Source organism: Orbicella faveolata, unplaced genomic scaffold, assembly GCF_042242905.1.
Source record: "Orbicella faveolata isolate gen_17 unplaced genomic scaffold, um_ofav_v1 contig_13, whole genome shotgun sequence".
NCBI lineage: Eukaryota > Metazoa > Cnidaria > Anthozoa > Scleractinia > Merulinidae > Orbicella > Orbicella faveolata.
Genome location: NW_028301540.1, coordinates 2,940,031 through 2,959,303, shown reverse-complemented (window position 1 = coordinate 2,959,303; position 19,273 = coordinate 2,940,031). Strand labels below are relative to the sequence as shown.

Genomic DNA, 19,273 nt, shown 5'->3' with positions numbered 1-19,273 from the left:
TTTGTTGCATCTAGGGGAGACGTACATAAATCTTCTTCCACTCGTAGGTAAAGCTATTCTGGATGACCAAAGTGATGGAGCAGTTGTGAAATACTTCAAAAGTAAGATACAATGAAAGTCATCTTGCCGTAGTAAGTTAGCATAGATTTTTACAATTTTGTTTTTCCGTTTGTTTTTTCTCCTTCCGGCGTTCTTGTTTCCATTGAGAAGATATATTAAACACTCGAGACAGAGTTTGACCACATTTCCAGGCACCTCAACGTTACATAAACACTCCCCTAGGATAAGATAGACATATTTCTTTCAAAATTTTATTCTTTGAAATGCTGTAGAAATTTAAAAAAATGCAGGGTTATAACTCTTATCCGTTTCTCCCATTCAACGTTTTTAAGAACGGAATTCAAAATACATCGATTGGTATTGAAGAAATGTTGATCAGGAATAAAATAGACTAAGCTCTTCAATCTAAAACTAAAATTAAAAAACCTAACAGCAGCTTTTCAATTTCAATTCTTTTTTACTTGCCTCGGATTTTTTTTAATATCCGGTTATCCAAAAATTTGCATCGATGCAACACTTCAAGCAGAATCAAACGCTATATTTGCTTTTTACAAAACCCTGATTTAACTGGACACAAAACCATTGATGTCTAGTATGTAATATGTCTTGAGATTGTTGCCGTAAATGTGCTTTTGCTCCAGCTTTCCGCCTCATCCAGTTTGCTAAAACACTCAAGAATATAGCAAATGACAGTTTTCAGGAGGCGTCGCTCCAAATTTGAATTTTGGATTTAGCTTCAGTCCTGCGATGTATTAAATTTTTGCCACGGTAACCCATAACATTGTTTTGTTCCTCAGACATTATACACTGCGTAAAACGGAAGAAAACTGAGAAAGGTTAACTGTCTCTAACGTCCTTGTTTGAAAGTGAATATGAAGTGAAAACACGATTTGTATTCCTTCACTCACTTTTTTAAGCCTGCTTACAACAACAGGGTTCTCTTGAAATTCACTGAGCTCCCAGGTACAAACTATTTGACAATTTCTGAAGAAATCGATCAATTCTCATCTGATAAATGTGTATAACTCCCAGCTGATGGTATTTGCCCTTAACAACCTTAATGAATATGGGGATTCTGTGGAAAGTAGAGCAACTTTCTTACACGCCATGCAAATCCAACAGAACAAAATTTGAAGATATATATATGTACCCTATATGCTGAGGTGTTCTTTTGAAACATGGGTTGGTAAAGGAAAGAAATATAACTTGTCCACAGAAGAAGAAACTTGATAAAAGAAATTCAATAAACATATTACTTATCAAGCATGTGTCGCTGTAGCAATCGTAAACGACTCTAGTTAGCCTCCACCATTTTCGATGCCATCGAAATTATTGATATTGCTTGGTGAAGCGACATCTTATCGCTTTACTGTAAGTTGTGTTCCTGAAAGTATGTTTAACTAGCTTAGTAGTTTCCAATGACAGTGATTTCCTTCGTTTCAAAATGCTCCGAATGAAATATAATAGCCAAACTCTGGCATGTAAACAAAAACACGGAGGTGTGGCTGACTATGGTCTTTTAAGCATAAACAGCATCAATCTCTTGATGTTCATTCATTAGGAAAACCTATTTGAAACACTTAAGCTGTCAATCGAGCAGCTTATGCCAGCGGGCTATTGGCTTGCTGTTAATTCTCATCTCGTTCCAGTGATCAAACTGACTCCCGGTAGTTGCTGGTCCAAGAAAGACTCTCCCAAGTAACTTGTCCTCAGTCCCCTTTAGAACTGGGCTCTTCACGCACAACATGAAACTTGTTTGATGCAAGATCCCGACTGGGATGTGAAATGTAAGCGTTTCGTTGAACACTGGATTCCTGTTAGGCTCTTTGATATTTGTTTTCTTTTGCTTGAGTATTCCTCCTTCGTGTATCAAAGAGACTTCCACATAAACAGCTGTAAAAGAGGTAACAAAATCTCACATCAAAATGTTCGTGCTATCTCCGTTTTACTTAACACATGTAATAGAAAAATTGCCCCTTTTATACTTCAGAATGGCTTTGGGAGGCGTGGTGGCATAGTGGTTAGTGTGTTAGATTTCGAATCCAGTGGTCTGGGCTGGGATTATTGTGTTGTGTTTTTTTGGCAAGACTCTGGTTTTAAAATATCGGGGTGTTAACGAATTTAATGCCGGGGTAACGCTATGATAGACTAAGATCTCATCCAGGGTGGCGGGGGGGAGGGAGTAGAAATACTTCTAGTCACTTCATGCTACGAACACCAGAGATAAGCGGCAGTTCGATGGGCCACTGGGCTGGAACGTTGGCTTTACGAGTTTTATCAGGGCTAAATGAATTCGTGATGCAGACAGCAAACCCCTCATTAACTTTACCGACTAGTTCAACAAAGCCCAAATCTTAAAACAATAATCTTCCTAACCGATCACCATACATTTCTTTCCGGCAGTGCTACTTCTGAGAATTTGGAGGCAGATAAAGCTGATATTCCATGGTTGATAATTTCTTTATTATCGTCACCTGTCTCCTAGACATGTTTATAGAGAAGCTAGATCTCGATCACTGCTCTAACAGATCGTTACTTGCCTGGGTCTATTTGGTCCTCACTTCCAGCGAGGCTTCTTGCTCTGATTACCACAATTGTTAATCGCTCGGTGAGTCTAAGATATCCCAGGGAAATCATTAACTCCCCAAGAACACCCGTTGCCTAAAATAGAAAATAGAAGATAGAATTACATCAGACAGGTGCCCGTTGTGACTATTGTAGTCTACAAATCCTGAGAGCCTCCCAGGGGGGGTGGGTGGGGGGGAAAGGGAACATTATCATTTATTTCAAGACAACAAGAGATATTTTTGGGATTAATTTAAAGGAACAAGGAATATCTCTACTATCCACGGAAACTTTGGCGAGACGATTTTAGGGAACAGGGGAGAACATGAGAATCTTTCAAGGGATCAAGGAAACATGCATTCCCCCCCTGGGATTCCCTCAATCCTGGGATGTCTCCATTGAATGCCTGGCTCCCTATACCAGCTGATCTGGGACCGTTTACATCAGGGAATCGTGAATGATTCTTTAGCACAATGTAAGAGAAGGAGAAGATATTCGTTTTATTCCAGGTACTCTGCATACCTCAATACTTCTGGAGTAAGTCGAATGACTTGACTGCTATATTTTGTCTTGAGTTCGTCGAGTTCATCGAGTTCGTCGAACTTAGCAAAACATTAACCCGGCGCGTGAGAAATAAACGAGCCAAAACGCAAGGGATGGGGCTAGACAAAGACGCTCTCGCGCTCCGCGCACGCTCGACGAAAAATCGCAAAACAAAAACACGTCTGTGGACAGACTGCCCAACCAACCAATCATGGACTTTCCAGCGACCTTACCTTTTGAAGAATACAAAAGCAAAAACCGACATAACGTAGGATGATTTTTTGAAGGTGTACTATGTTTCGGCTGGCCAAACCAGCCTTCTTCAGGTACAATGAAAATTTTACATTGGGACGTGTTTTTATGTAGCCGATATTTACGTAATACCGGAAATACGTAAAAGTAATTGATAGTGTAAATTAAGGATAAGCATACGGTAAAATAAAATAACATAATAAAAGAAAACAAATGGAAACAATTAATATGTTTCTTCGCGGATGTTCAGACCATCAGGATCAATTGTTCTGCCTTTTTGAATTAAAAAAGCTTCCCTGACCTTACGGATAGAGTCTCGGTTCGAAAAGATTTTTTCGATGGGGATTAATTGCATGTCGTTAGTAGTGTGGTTAGGAGAGGACAGGAAATGTTCGGCGGCTGTAGTAGGTTTAAATTTGTTGTTAGGGTTATCTATGATACGGCGGTGTTCATTACCTTTTGAACCGTTTGTATATCACGAAACAGCAATATCTCCCTTGAAAGGCTGAGCCCGCGCGCCTCTAGATCAGCGAGATGCACTGTGTGGTCACCAAGAGGCTCGTGTTGTGAGAAGCGATCGAAACTACATAGTGTCACCTTCAAACTCTGCGCGTGAAGCTTTTCGTACGCCACTCGAAATTCAAACCGCTCCTTGAACTCGAGGCTTTTGCTTTTTTTGACGGCTTTGGTCTGGAATGAGCGGTGATTTTGTGGCAGGATTTTGAGAGTGACGTAATAGTTTTCGTCATCAGCCTTTGAGGATGGAATTTCTTGTAATTCAACCTTGTGTATGGTGGCCATTAGAGTAGACCTGGGAATGAATAAAAAGAAAAAATGGACGTTATTCACTGCTTTTGGTTTATTTATCGTTTTAGGCATAAATTCCGTAGAGCGAGAGCAAAAATCGCGACAAGCGCTAGCAAATTGGAGGACCTGAGAAACTTTGAACGGTAAACAATTGCAATTTACAATTACAGTCAAATCTCTATTAGCGGTCACCCTTCGGAAATATCCAGATGACCGTTCAATAGAGGCTGACTTTTTAAAAGAGGTGATCAAAATTTAGCGGCGCATTATAGAGCAAAAAATTGAACAAGAAAACAAAAGTAAGCGCGCACTCTACATTTATTGTGCTAACAACTGTAACGCTAAGTATATCTAAGGAGTCCGCGCACTAGTCAACAGATTTTATAGTAATTTCGTTCGTAAGGCAAGCGTCGAGCGTCTTTGCCTTAAAGCGGATCATTGGCAGTTTCGGCATCTCACTTAACATGAAGTGAAAAAATCACTTATGGTCGTCTGTGATTTAGGGTTGCATAATTTGGTGAAGCAAGTCACTGACTTTGTTCAGAGCCAATGAGAGTTCTTCGTGACCATAAAACTGCGCTCCAATTGACCACCGAATGTAACAAGTTGATCGTTCAACAGAGGGGAATTACAGTAAAATTAGCCAATCGGGAAGTCCAAACAGTGCCGCATCGAGATGTAAATACGTGAAGCGAATTTCGGGAATTTGAATGGTGATCTCTTAATAGAGGGTGACCACTTAACAGAGGGCCGCTTAATAGAAGTTTGACTGTACAAACTACAGTTTTGCTACCAATCAGAAATGAAATTATTTGTAAAATAATCAGGCTTTGATTCGTGCCATATCAAGTCGTTAAAGCCTGAGTCTGTTTTCCAAGGTCAAAATATTTCCCCATACATTTCTATTAATGTCCGTTTTGACTGCTGACTAGGCCATCAAGACAAATAAACCGTTTTTATGTAGCTGAGAAGAAGTGCTCTGTAGGTGTCTTGAACCCTATTACCTCATGGAGTCGTATTGCAACGAGAGTTTGATCTTGCCGGCGGTTTTTTCAGGTGAGTTGGTCATAGATCCTGTCTCCGTTAACTTCTCCTCGCTCTGCAAAGAATCTTCATACTCATCAATCCACATTATTGACATAAATTAACAGGAGCCCAGCTCTTGACATAAAGACGTGCAAGGGGTTGTTACAAATACGCCTTCAATGAAAGTCACCTTCACAATATCGATTCTCCTTACTCATTTTCACGCATTTCTTTTCACGTTAGTTCTAAGAATTTGATGTTCGATCAAGACAAAAACTTCAATCGCAAGTTGAAGACTATCCGTGAAATATAATCAGTTCATGATCTTTCTATGTGATTAGTGGTTTATATAAAAACCCTCATTGATTACGATTCCCCACATCCTTTCGTGAGCGAATTTCGTCCAAGTATCCTTTGAAAACTTGTCTTGAATTTAATAAAAGAGGGTAAATAAATTAAGAAAGAATGATCAAGTAACTGCAGCTAACCTCGCTCCCAGATCTCTCCCTTCGCAAGATATTTGTTAGCAGATCCTAGCCGCGCACTCATCAAAAAATACTTTTAGTTTTTACCTTTTTAAGTTCATCATACGTCCTGGGCTGTATAGGTACACATTTGGTATTTGCCACTCTAAAGGGATGCCACCCAGACATGCGCTCGATAAAAGAGGTCTGTGGGTCATTAGGAACGCTCTTCTCCTTCGCCTTCCTCATTACGAACTTCAATACCAGGGCAATGTATAAAACGATCACCAACGAAAGCACCAGGCTGACTATGATAATAAGAATCGCATCCACTCCTAACATGATCACGTGGTTTGAATCTCCCTGAGAGGAACGAATCAAGTGAGTTTCAGCCCCCGGGAGAACTCTGTACATAATTGGGCAGGGGTGTGCCGCTGGGACACTAAAATCAGCTTGATTTTGCCGCACTATTCTAGACTAGGCACCAAAAACCCTTAACCAAGCCCAGACTAGCTGTTTTCCAACAAGAAATTTATCACTATCGTAGTCTAACATACGTTAACTAAACCAATATCTTAAAAAGTCACTTTGGGTTTCAATTTCTATTATAGACCCCCGGGTAAAGGACGCTGTTCTAGACTAAATTATTTATACACTGGCCACGTCTCCGCTAAATTATACCCTATTCTTAAACAAAACTGTCTGACTTCCATACCCTATCCCAGACTAAATTGCCCGAAAACGATACCCTTCACAGCGGGACATACCAGAAAGCTTATATATAGGAGTGTCCCCCCACCCCCCCACCCCCCATCTCTTTCCATTTCAGCCCCCTTTCTACCAGACTCAAGGAAAGTCAAGAAAGGATAATAAACAAAGCGCAAAAGAGACAGAAAACCTAAGCTATCAAGGAGGGGACTCGCGGCCTAACGCTTGTGACGTTATGAACATTACATCCTCCGAACTTAAAATAACATCACAGGGATATTCATTCCAGCAAGAAACAGAAAAAGCAAAGAAAAATGAAGAAAGAAAAACAATCAATTGCAAGGCGGAGAAGATGCATAAGATGTAAGTTACATTTTCGTCTTAACTCTCCTTTTAACCCGCTCTCTGGCTATCTCTGTCAAGTTTCAGTGCTAAATTTTAAAGTTGTACTCACTGGTATTAATACAAACATAAGAATGAATCGGCCAATGAATGCATGTGTAATTATATTCCGAATTCATTTATCTTTTCTTTGTTCTGTTAACTTCGCGCCCGAAATAACTGACTTAAACTTAAATCGATTATCGCATAAATCTCCCGGTGAGAGATTTACAAAAAATAGACGATTTATATATAAAAGATTGATATAAAATAAGACGGGTTGCTGGTCGGAAATTTTGAAAAGAACTCCTAAGACGTACCAAGATTCGGTGTTGTGAACGTGGCTTGAAATGTTTTTCACCGCCAAGAGGTACCATTATCTCCTGGCATATTTTATTTGGCGCTATACCCTAAAAAGTATCGAGAAAGCTCCCACTGTGGACCTTTTGAGCATGAACACCCCAAGAGGTACCAAAATTGCCCTTTTGATCCCTAAAAGGTACGACGAACAACCCCGTCCGAAGTTCCCCCTCGGGATAAATCTCTTTATAACTCGGGAGTTAAAATATTAGAAAGTAAAGGTAGAGAATTAATTAAGCAGATCTAAATCGACACTTAATTACATTGTAAAATTCAGCTGTTAATCTTTCTTACGGAAACTAGAGATGACGCAAACTTCACAACCGGCAACCGAGAAATCAGTGTTCCTCACTTCAAACTCGAAATATGATCCAGTTGGTCTTGCTAGAGTCTCTAGACCGATCATAGCAACAAAAATTATTTTTATCTGCACCTTAAAGTTTTGGTTGAACTTTATTCTTTGGAATAGGGGAGTTAATTACAGTCTCAGTTGAGTGAATTTGGCGCAAAAAAACTTCTGTGTACGAGCTAAACAGCAGTGATTATGATTAGTCCTTTTCATTGTTACAAGTCCACAACTTCGTCAGAAAATATCCTCGATACTAGAGAAGAAGAATCGTACAGAGAAAGTTCTAGCACTTAACAAAGGCTAAGAGTAAAAGACTACACAGTTCCGGATTAACTGCACTTGATTTTACTACGCTCGAGTAATTGTTATTAATGAGGGAAATAATTATATTAGCATAGAAAGGTATACCCTGAGTACTGAATCACCTGAATGAAACAGAACAGTTCTGGTTCGACTCAAATGAAGTTTATTAAAAAGAGTATTTAAAAATCAAGGAGAAGGACAGAACGAAATCGAAAACTCTGTCTGGATTGCTAGTAATGCGATTGACACTTCAATGCACACAGTTGCCGCCAAATTTATAATTGGTAATCGTTGCGTGACATCATTATTAACATACTAATTAGGCACAAATCAGTATAACCAAATAGTTTTGAAATCCAGTACGGAATAAACTTAGCAATAAATTTTCTTTTAATGGTGACAGTGAATTCGATCTATTTGCCGTGTTTGTGCGGATTGCCCCTGAGCTGGCGCCAAAACACGAACCATTTTAGTAGTCCTTATTAATCAAAGGATGTATTTTTTTTTTTTTTCTGTTACTTCAGTAATTTCGTGGCTGACGAACTAGCAATATTCGAAAGAAGTAAGAACTCAAAATAAGCCCGGACTATCTGATAATAACATCCAAATAAAAGGAAGTACGCTATTTCACATGAACTACAGAAGACCTCTAGTGCATTTTTAGACTACAATTATAGAATCAACATTCTTTTGAAATAGTTCCGCAGTCTCTGTTACTTGCAACTGCTTAATAAGTCTTAAACTAATAAATCGTCGAAGTATCATTCTAAAAATTAAAAATACATCCTAATATTACTTTATTAGAAGGTACTTCGATCTATTTTCGGCAGAAAAACTTATAAATTAATATTCAAATTTAAGTGCTGCTTTCGAGACTCGGATTTTACCGTTAAAATTTTAAACTTGTTCACGTTGAGAGACTAGTCGATGTAAAACAACTACTAAACTTCCAAACAAACAGATAGCAACTTACCTGGTGCAATTTAAATCGGTATTTAACCTTCCAAGTCACCTTACGCGTTTCGTTTATTAGCTGGCTGACCAAATGATTCGACTTCAATACGCGATATTACGGAAACGCGCTCACCCAAGTTTCTGTAAAAATCCCTCCTTACAGTTAAACTAGCTTCCAAGCTTCGCCATATTCATGGCGAGCCTGGAAGCAAGCCATTTCCAAGGCCTCTATAAATCACTACATCTCTTTGGTCCATCAGTTGAGCGCGGTCTGTGATAATATAAATACAACAGAAAAAAAACCGCCAGTTTTTTGCTACCGTTAGAATAATTTCACTGTTGTATTATTCATATTTGCTGAAGCTCAATTGAGCGTGAATCTTCAATCTTTTGTTCTCTGAATAAACAATCCGTCTGAAAAACAGAAGAACACTGGCATGTTGTGTTGAACAAAGGAACTGTATATGACTAATCTATGCTGCTTTATTTACATGCATGCGAGGACTTTGAAAGATTTTTTTCAATTTATAGGTCAGCTTGAATTTTCATGTCCATTAAACTTAAAAGTTTCGGGAAACGCTTCCCAAAATGTAGCTGTTTTGCGTTTGATTCCGTTTTGACAGAACTTGTAATTTCAACTTCACGTGGAAAAGCAAACAGTGTTTGTTTTTAGTTTGCAGCCTTAATCATTTGTGCAAAAACGCGCAATTCATGAAATGAGTCATTGATCCAATCACAAAAAAGTTTACTAAATACTTCCAAAGGTGTACCAGACCCCTCTGAAACCAATCAAACTTTTGTACTGACGATCATACATGTATAAGGAAATGGCCAAAAACCCGGTATCGCCCAGTTTCAGAATGAACAGCTGAAGAACCGTGGCGCCCAGTTGTGATCAGTTGTTTGGTAGCCTGTTACAGGAGCCACATCACGGTTTGCGCGGAATCTTGAAAAGTTTAGCCTAAATGTTTCAAGTTCATGGTCTGTAATCCTTGTTAATCTTCTCCATCCTTAACCATCCTTGTTCCTTTATGATTTATTATTATCTCTTGGTGTTTTTCCCATCTTAGTAAACTACTATTTTCAGGTTTCCTTCAATTTAAAGGTTACGTTTTACCCGCCCAAAATACATGTAACCCCAAATACCATGACTAAGCTCCTTTGCGGATTATAAAAGTTAGACAGACGGTTAGTTTCTCGTGTACAGGAGTGTGTTAACTCATTTTGTTTGTCAGCTAGATTTGAGAATTGATCTACGTCAGAAAACGTGATGGACACAAAATATAAACAGAACGCTCGCTGAAAAGTAATAAACCTAAATTCAAATTCACCCTACTCTGGATTAGCCTCGGAAATCGTGCCAATGGAAGGGGTGGGTTCAGATCAGTAATATAACCTCTAACATGACGAGATGCTACAAACTACTCTCAGTATATTTCACAGGTTTTCGAAACGATATCAGAGAGTTACATGGGAGTGCTAAAATGCCACTTATGATAAAATTTCCGGCGATTTCTCATATCCGCTAACAAATCAAGCATATCTCAGATCCCAGTTACCATTTAAAAATTCGTTATTTCTCAGATGACAGTTGAAATTGTTGCCAGACAACTTTTTGCAAGAATCATTTTTCTATGAACATTTTTCAAAATAAAACAAAAACAGACAACACAGTTATAAACGCAAAATAACTTATATTAATGTCTTTGTTGGTACTTTGACTAAATAAAATCATTTTTTGTTTCATTTTTCGCAGGTAAGTTCATCGACCCACACTCGGGATAACTTAGAATTTCAAAGTTTATGGATGAGAAAGGATTTGAAAATTCTGTTTCGTTGTTTTTAAAACGTGCAGTGTATCTGCTCAATCTTTTTCAATCATATATTTGCGACGTCAATATTTTTTTCTCAGGAACTTAGCTGCAGTAGAAATCCATAGCTGAGATTGTAGGCTTGTAGCTAAATACACTTATAAATTATTTGTCAATAAAAGCTACTCTGAATACAGTTAAGGCACTCGAACCACGCACACTTGACGTTTTTTTGTTTTGGTACATTTTGTTAGTAACTATAAAATGAAAGCTCTTCATTTGGATGATGTACAAAACTGGTGTTTTTACAGTGTAAAAACGCGCTATAAATTCTCTTATAAGGGTTAGGGCAGTACGTAATCTCACGTAGAATATGTACAAAAAAAGATCAAGTGTTCACGGTTGGGGTGTACTCACTGCAATCAGGGATTCTTAATCGTCGTTGCTAAGATCAGGGATTTGTGCTGAGTTATTTTGGTGAAAATTAGTTCTGCGTTCTGTTGATCGAATTTCCAGCTGTAAACACGTGTGATAAAAGTGGTATTTGTCACACATCTTCTGAGTTGTGAGTGATAACAACGAGTTAACATCCGTTCTAGGATCTGTTGAAACAAAACGACGTATTTTTAGAAACTGGGTTAAATTATTATCGGTAATAAAAGGGAAAGAGCTTAGAGTGACCAAGTTGATAAGTCTCAAAAATCTGATTTGTTCAAAATTATAATTTCTTCTTATATGATGTCAGTATATGTGAGGAGAATTAGAAAATCATCAACTGCATGGGGGGAGTTGTATTGATTTGCCATCAAATTCTTAAAACTAACATTAAGAGGGTTGCCCATCTTCTTGAAAACCAAAACATATCTCCAGATATAAGCCCCCCTCTAGCTTTCCTTGTTTTGAATTCTTTTTATTATGTTTAGAAGCTCAATTACCAGTAAGTGAACTACCTATTTCGTTCAACACTGACATGTGCAGCTATAGTTCGTTTCGAAACGGTTTCTTTATTCCGGTTATAAGCCCCCCTCGGATATAAGCCCCTCCGTTTATAAGCCCGTCTAAAAGCCCTTACGAAGTTGTATAAGCCCAGGGCTTATAAGCGGCAGTGTACGATATATGACTTAAATGTTAAAATAAAGAAAACGTGCAGTCACATGAAAAACAATCATATAAGGACATATAAGGACATGAACATCACATATCAACGTACCTATGACCATATGAGCCGACAGCACTGTTTTGCCAGCGGTTAAAGACCAGACATGCACATTATGAACGCTTAACACGTGATCAGTACTCGTCAAATCTTTTCTTACGTCAGCTAGCCGTATGCTTGAAGGCACTCCTGAAATTAATGTTGGACAAATTAATACACAGTTTGATATTATTGAAAATTATTGTATGGCAAATTAGTCCACGACAAAAGGAGAATTCAGAGTGGTTCCCAGAGCGCTCCAAATTTTGCAATACGGACCGTTAAGACGGACCGCTTAGAAATAGTTTCAGCAAATTGATTTTCCGAAACATTGCACAAACAAAGTTCCCTTTATGCCTGGAGGATACTTTCAGTTAAACTTTCACGATAGCGGCCTGAAATATGCAAATATATGCTTAACTTTGGCGCGCGCTTACTGAGGATTGATGTATTAATTTATCAGCAAAATTTTAAAATCATGATAGCCATTATAAGAAATGCTTTATTGAACTAGCTTGTCCGGTTCGTATTGGGGAATATTGGTCTCGTTCTGCTTTCAGCGCAAGTTTATTCACCTCGCCTGCGGCGGGGTCCATAAAACTTGCAAACAAACAAAAAGACCAATATTTTTCCAATAGGGACCTCACGCGAGTTCAGTAACATAGATATCTATTCTACTTATTGATGGAGCTACCGTCTATGCGCACCATGTGCGATTAACACAAACTTAAAAATATAAGAATTCAAAAGAACAGCACATAATGCACCGTCTAAGATCAACAGAGTACAATGTATACTTTACAAAGACCTTCAATTAGGTTAAAAACTTCTAACTGACATTTGACCGTGGAGAAATTTGTGTTATGAAATTTCATCATTTTTGAGTGACTAACAACTAAATTAGGACAAGTTTAAGAAAAATAAGCGTTTAATTAAACGTCACCTCTACTTCGGATTGAATCTGAGAGACTTATTGTTGGGTTTATTACGAATTATAATGCAAAATTCCCTAATTATTCAAATAAAGAATAGCATAATTTATGTAAAATACCTTCTAGTAAGATATTAATAGAGTCTCTTAGAACACTGTAAGTGGACAAGAGAACCACACATGCGCCCACAAGGCTAATAATGGGGTCAGCGATTTCCCACGAGGGCTGCAAAGGAAAATCGACAGGTTATATAACAAAACAACAACAGAATGGCAAATGGATTTTCAGTACTTAATGTTTTGTCATTTGATTGGTTGAGAGACCAACACTGACCTCCTATTCAAACACTGTTTACAGTAAATTATTTCAATGAAGTTCACAGTCTGCCTCGAAAACGAGCGACTCTGTGTTTGAATGAGAAATCAACCAAGGGAATCAGATATAAAATAAACGATCTATTGATTTCTCACTGTATTCCAGATTCTTTTCGCCAATAAAAGCAACCGAAATCTTGTTTAACCTCGTTATAGGTAACCATGGTAACCGATGAAACCCATGACTACAGTTGCCTGTCATGCCTCCCGACTAGTATGACCCCGACTGCCAGCACCCGCATCGCCGTGTTGTCTTTCCTAAATTCGCAACCACACTCTTAGTCATAGTTACTTTCTCGTACGAATCGTGGGGTTGTTGGCAAGTTCATACAGATCTTTTGATTCTGACAGCAAGTTGACAATTAAGACTGAATAAATTTCTATCAATTTGACCTCAACTTACATTGATTTTGATGAGTATGGCACCAACAAGCACAGCAAAACTATGAAGAACATCACCAACAGTGTGAAGAATGGCGGCCTTGACTGTCATGCTTGTCTCATGATGGTGATCTCCGTGATGAGAATGAACGTTTAACAAGCAAATAATTCTACGAGTAAAGTAAAAGACAATTAGATGTTTTCAACGAAATGCATCATGTGCAAACCGAGGCCCTGTCCAAACTACGCCGGAGAGATCTGAAAACGGCGTTTTCACTCCAAAACGCATCAAATGTTTTCCGTCCACATTACACATTTGTGTTTGAGGAAAACTCAGTCAGGAAATCACGTGACTATCGTGACCTCATCGTTTTCGAAAAGCTTCGTTTTCAAAGTGTTTTTTTTCCACACTGAAAGGAAAAGCCGGCGTTTTCAAATTCTTCAGCGGTTTGAAGAGCGTTTGCGAAAAGCTCTGTTTTCGTGGCGGATTTGTGTGGACGCTAGGAATAACCGTAGAAATAAAGCTGCGTTTTCAAATTTCCCCGACATAGCGTGAACGCTGCCTGCGTTGTCTGACGCTCAAAACCTCTAGCTTCTTCCAAGCATTCAGTTAGTTGGGCGCAACATGAAAAAAAGGCGGAGCGAAATGAAGGAGAGGGAGGCTCAGTGTGCAGCGCTTCTAACTGAACGCCTGTTATCAAACCTCATCCATCAATGTAAAGGCTCGCTTTCTTACGGAAGAAACGCATACAAGAAGTGGCCAATCATGAGTTGGTTCTGTTCTCGTGGACCGGTACACAAGAACCGTTTGTTTACCAGTACACGAGAACACAGCCTTGTTTTGACAGCAAAGGAACTACGGCCATGTTTCTCTTGACATGTTTTCTTGACACATAGATGTATCTCTGGTATAGCTGAACAAATTTTCTTTAAGTTTTATTTGCTACACGGCGAAACAAAACTATCCTATGACAAGTGCCGCTGCAGCTGTCCTTGTATAGCTTAAAGCTGTTTTTCTAAGTCAGGTAGAGCTAGAATAAGGACAATCTTCATAAGGTGTCGAGTAAGCGGTAACAGGACAAACGACAGAGCGACCCTCAAAACAAAGTTTTTAGCGAAATAACTCATTCCAGTGGCGCTGAAAAAGAAACCTCAAACATGCACTTATTTTCCAAGGATTATAAACAGGAAAGGAAAACTAAGTTAATTTCTCTTTTGTCAATTACGTTCGCAGATATAAAATGAAATATCAAGACGAAAGGAGGCGTATAAATTAAAGTGAACAAAAGAAGGGTTTTTGGCCAGTTATGGAGTCTGGGGCCTGTTTTGCAAAAAGTTGGCGATTGCAGACGATGTTGAAAATCAGAATAAACATCATGGTTTGTAAACCATTTATTGAGTAGATGGGATTAGCTGATTTGTTTTAGCTCCCTGTAGCCCTTTTATCCCTCAGGGAAGACGTAAATGATTAAAGACATCGAAAGAAACATTCCAGTTATCTGCATACTTACGTTATATTGGCACAAAAAGCCAACGCCGCCGTCACTATCATTGCGTCAGAATTCACGTGACCGTGATGACCGCTTTGTCCTGAGGTTAGTCTAAGAATTGATTCATACGTGAGCACACCGGTCAGCAGCCATAACGTCGCTATCACAGCGCATGCACCAAGGATTTCTGCCAATTACAAAACAGTTGCAATCTGTAAGTACATCCATAATCCATTTCTTGGGTCATGCAACCTGTGACTTTACAAGAGGAGATAAAGAGTAAGGGAGTTAATCCCTCTCGAGCTATTTTTAGACATGGTATCCAGTCCTCTCATCGATAACTTTACCAAGCGTGTTGTGTGGAAGGTTTCGTTGAAAATGAAAATGCGCGTGTGAAACAGCTTGGGCTGTCTACGTGAGTAATGTATTGAGTAAAGTATGAATTAGTGAGAGGCGCGGTGGCCTCATGGTTAGTGCGCTCGTCTCCGGATCGAGCGGTCCGGGTTCGAACCCTGGCCGGGGACATTGTGTTGTGTTCTTGAGCAAGACAGTTTACTCTCACAGTGCCTCTGGGTACCGGCGAACTTAATGTTGGGGGTAACCCTGCGATGGACTAGCATCCCATCCAGGGGGGAGTAGAAATACTCCTAGTCGCTTCATGCTACAGAAACCGGGATAAGCTCCGGCCTGGTGGGCCACTTGGCTCGTATGCAGACTTTACCTTACCTACCATGAATTAGTCGAACAAGCAGGGCTTTCCACGTAAGTAATAAATTCGAGTCACTGAACCAGCTATTTTTAGACCCTCCTGGATTTCAGAAGCCGCGAGTGATCTTAAAATAACTGAGGGCGTATTACCTTGGAAATAAGGCCTACATGGGACATATGCTCTCTCAACCTTCATCTTCTCTTAGAGTGCGTTCCTTTGGGGTGATGTGGATCAGGATCAGTGATTCAAGATCACTCGGGTCATGGTGCATCAAAGGAACCGATGAATCCACGGATTCATCGGTTCCTTTGATGAACCATGATCTGAGTGATCTTGGATCACTGATCCTAATCCACATCACCCCAAAGGAACGCACCCTTAATGTATGCGAAGATATTATGTTGTTAGAAATATGTTTTATAACTTTTGATCAAAAGAGATTTGCTAAAGCAAAGACATGGAAAAAATTACTGAAAGATGTAATACTCGACGTTTCGGAATCATGATGACGCCATTATCAAGAGAAAATAAGTATATCAAAGCGAATATTTAAGAAGGTCAGTTAGAGCTGAAAATTAACATGCCTTATAACGAGTTAAAAAAAATATTTTTTACCAGCTCTGTAATATCCGAATGTTTTCTTTTCGTTTGGTTTCCACCGTGCAATCCATGAAGCAACCAGGCTCATCAGAAGTGAGTTGAGATCAAAAAAATGGTGCAGGGCGTCATTCATTACAGCGAGACTGTTGGCAAGAAACCCACCTGAAAGAAACGAGGGCACTGTTTGATATGTTTGTTATTGCCCGGGCTTTAGGTTCAGATATGAAAGGAGCTCAGTCGCGGTATTTTGAGTTATTTTGGCCACTTACAAAATTACCTTTAAATTGAACGAAACGTGAAAGTAGCAGTTTACTAAGTTAGTGAAAAACACCAAAGGTATAATAATAAACCACAAAGGAACATATTTCAAACGACAAACTTGAAAACTTTAGGCTAAATTTTTCAAGATACGCAAACTGAGACGTAGCTACCTTAAAACTCTAGATTTTCGTACAAGCCACTCTTAAAGTTTTGTCACTTATTTTCGATTTGTTTTTGTATTTGTTTTAGTTTTTGAATTTCAAGGCTCAATCCCAGTGTGGCTCTTCCTTTAGTGAGATCGCCGAGTCAGTGACAGACAAACAGTAGCCAATGTCTGTTCTAAAGATGGCCGAGATTTTCTCCCATTTGTACCGTTTGAGACTCAGGTCACGTATTACACGAAACGTTTTGTGAAACCGCTAAAAAAACGATATTCAATTAAATAATCGAAAAAAAATGGTCAAAAGGGCAAGGAAACCATTGTAATTTAAATTATATTTTTTCATTGGTAGAAACCACTAAAATGCAAAAGAGAAAAGCCATCTAAAGTCCTCAGTTCCATGGCTACTGAAATACCGATCAAAAAACCTTTTTAATAAACTAACCCGGCTGAACTATAAGAGAAAGCAAGCAAATAAAAACATATTTAGAACTTTAAACAAGAGGAACACACCCGGCCCAAAGTTTAAATGGCTTTTTATCACTAAATTGTCATAGCAAACAATGCTATGAATGCCGCATTGAAACCGCATGTGTATAGATCGAGGTTTAAATTCCAGTTCAGTGTTAATATAAATGAAAACTTTCAACATTAAATATAAATAATTTTTATGAAAGAAAAATAACAAGTAGAGCTCTTGTTTTGAGAATGAAATGATCAATGCGAGACCGTTGTCAAGAGATACCCCTCGTTATCATTACAATTTGTGAACCGCTTAACTTACGACGGATTTCAACTCTCCGTCAGTTTTAAGATATTTATGAACGATACAAATCCCAACTCGTTCAGTCCATCTGGGTTGAGATTGAGTATACTAATAAAAAAATATAATTTATGGCATGTTAGGAAATAATTCCTTACTTGTAGAATTAAGAGCCAAACCAAGAACTCTAAATTTGACAAATAAATTCTGCATAATTAACCCCTTATATTGACCAGAATATTCGTTTTTGGCGAATAAAAACTTTTTCTTGTTCAAAATGTTACGTATTTCTGCATGAATTGATTAAAACGTTGCTTTCGAAAAAAACGTATTCAATTCTGCAGTAAGAAATAAAACAGAGAATAAAGGTTTTTTAGTGCAGATATCTCGCATCATTTACTATTTGTTATTACAGCGGCTAGGACCGTATATCTGGAAGAGTTACTTACCTATAACTTCACATATGATGAAAACCGTGCAAAACACACACGCCGTGATCAAACGTCTTCTCGCATCATTTTCGTGACTTTGATTTTCTCGTCTGACAAACTCGCAGGCAATTTCTTCGTCACCTTGTGAAAGCTTCGAGTATTGATTTCCCGCCATGATATTCCTCCGCATTTTATTCCGCGGCTGGTAAATTTTGCTGACTGTCTTAATCGGACGTAATCTTTGCTAGTGACTGATCGCTACGCAATGGACGCGATAAAATGTGGACCAATCAGGTTCGACAACGCTTGCTGCCGAAACTACAGATGTATCAACAAACAGCATGAAAAGTAAACGAAGCTTAAAAGTCCCTGATATAGTAATTGAATTGTTCCCATTCAAAATTTGCATACAAAGCGAAGTGATATTCCAAAATATCCTAGTCAGACGTCTTTCTACCATTTTAACGTCCACAAGACTTGACTGAATAAAACTTTATCCTTGGTCGCGAGCGGGTTTTTATCATTGGTTGTTTAAGATGAGAAAAACTTTGAAACCACACTATCATTATATTACTACTGTTATTTAAAGAAAATAAAGCCTTATTATAGGCAAAATAAAATCGAGGATTTGTAACAAAATATATCATTTCCTATTCGTGAGGACTATTCGGTCCATTTCAATAACCTTGCGTATTTTGTTTCTATCACGTATTTGCAATTTGTTTTTGTTTTATTCTTCTAAAACAGGAATCCTGCCGTTCTAGTAAGAACTGACGATTCTACAGAAAAAATTGAGCAGCCGATATCATCAAACTTTCAGTCGGTAATGGGACAAAAGTTCCATTTCTTCAATAAATCAGGTTATAAAATGATCCCTCGATCCCATCTCTTTCCTCCGCTACAATTAGCTAAAAGACATTTTATTTCAGATAACAAGGGGAAGGGAAGCACTAATTGTTTATTCTATTTCACAACCAGTATTTGCCCTTATCATTTAAATGTCTCAGTGATATTGACAATCTCAAAGTTCAGCATGCGATTGAGATTTGCATAGATCAAAATGTTTACGGAGTTTTGTACATTTACTCCCGACAAGAAATCGACTCTGCAGTAAAAACCATTTTTGTTTGTATTAGCTAGCGCGATTGTATCACGGTTTCTTAAAAAACTGAATAAACTATGAAACCTTGGTATTGTAATTATTTTGCATCCAGGAGGTATCAATACGCGGGAAGTCAAGAGATATTTTCAAGAGAATGAATAATTGTTTTAAGAGTTTGTTTTTTCGACAGCTGTTTCAAGAAGCATATTCTCTCAGGAAATCTTGTTTCATTGTTATTCATATTTCAGGGAATTTTGATAAATTGAAACAATCTTACAAATCGCGCCAGCCA

The 19,273-nt window shown here is 38.4% G+C and overlaps 2 protein-coding genes across 3 annotated transcripts; both read right to left on the bottom strand.

Moving 5' to 3' along the window:
* Window positions 1-297: 297 nt before the first annotated feature.
* Window positions 298-10,058, bottom strand: LOC110053882 (synaptotagmin-6-like). Of its 2 annotated transcripts, XM_089284061.1 has the most exons (6): window positions 8,792-10,058; window positions 5,826-6,080; window positions 5,232-5,326; window positions 3,877-4,231; window positions 2,601-2,721; window positions 298-1,953 (listed from the first exon to the last, which is right to left on the bottom strand). In XM_089284061.1, exons 2-6 carry the CDS (start codon window positions 6,057-6,059, stop codon window positions 1,649-1,651), a joined length of 1,110 nt encoding a protein of 369 aa, XP_089140187.1. In that variant the 5' UTR covers window positions 6,060-6,080; window positions 8,792-10,058; the 3' UTR covers window positions 298-1,648. The 2 variants fall into 2 exon arrangements, with proteins under 2 accessions (XP_089140187.1, XP_089140186.1); XM_089284060.1 differs by lacking the exon at window positions 8,792-10,058 and having other exon boundaries at window positions 5,826-6,502.
* A 129-nt stretch (window positions 10,059-10,187) lies between these two features.
* Window positions 10,188-18,252, bottom strand: LOC110053865 (proton-coupled zinc antiporter SLC30A8-like). The gene is made up of 7 exons (XM_020760171.2): window positions 17,898-18,252; window positions 16,280-16,426; window positions 14,977-15,142; window positions 13,488-13,635; window positions 12,830-12,935; window positions 11,794-11,928; window positions 10,188-11,185 (listed from the first exon to the last, which is right to left on the bottom strand). The coding sequence occupies exons 1-7, from the start codon at window positions 18,067-18,069 to the stop codon at window positions 11,016-11,018; spliced, it is 1,044 nt and encodes a 347-aa protein (XP_020615830.1). The 5' UTR covers window positions 18,070-18,252; the 3' UTR covers window positions 10,188-11,015.
* Window positions 18,253-19,273: the final 1,021 nt, after the last annotated feature.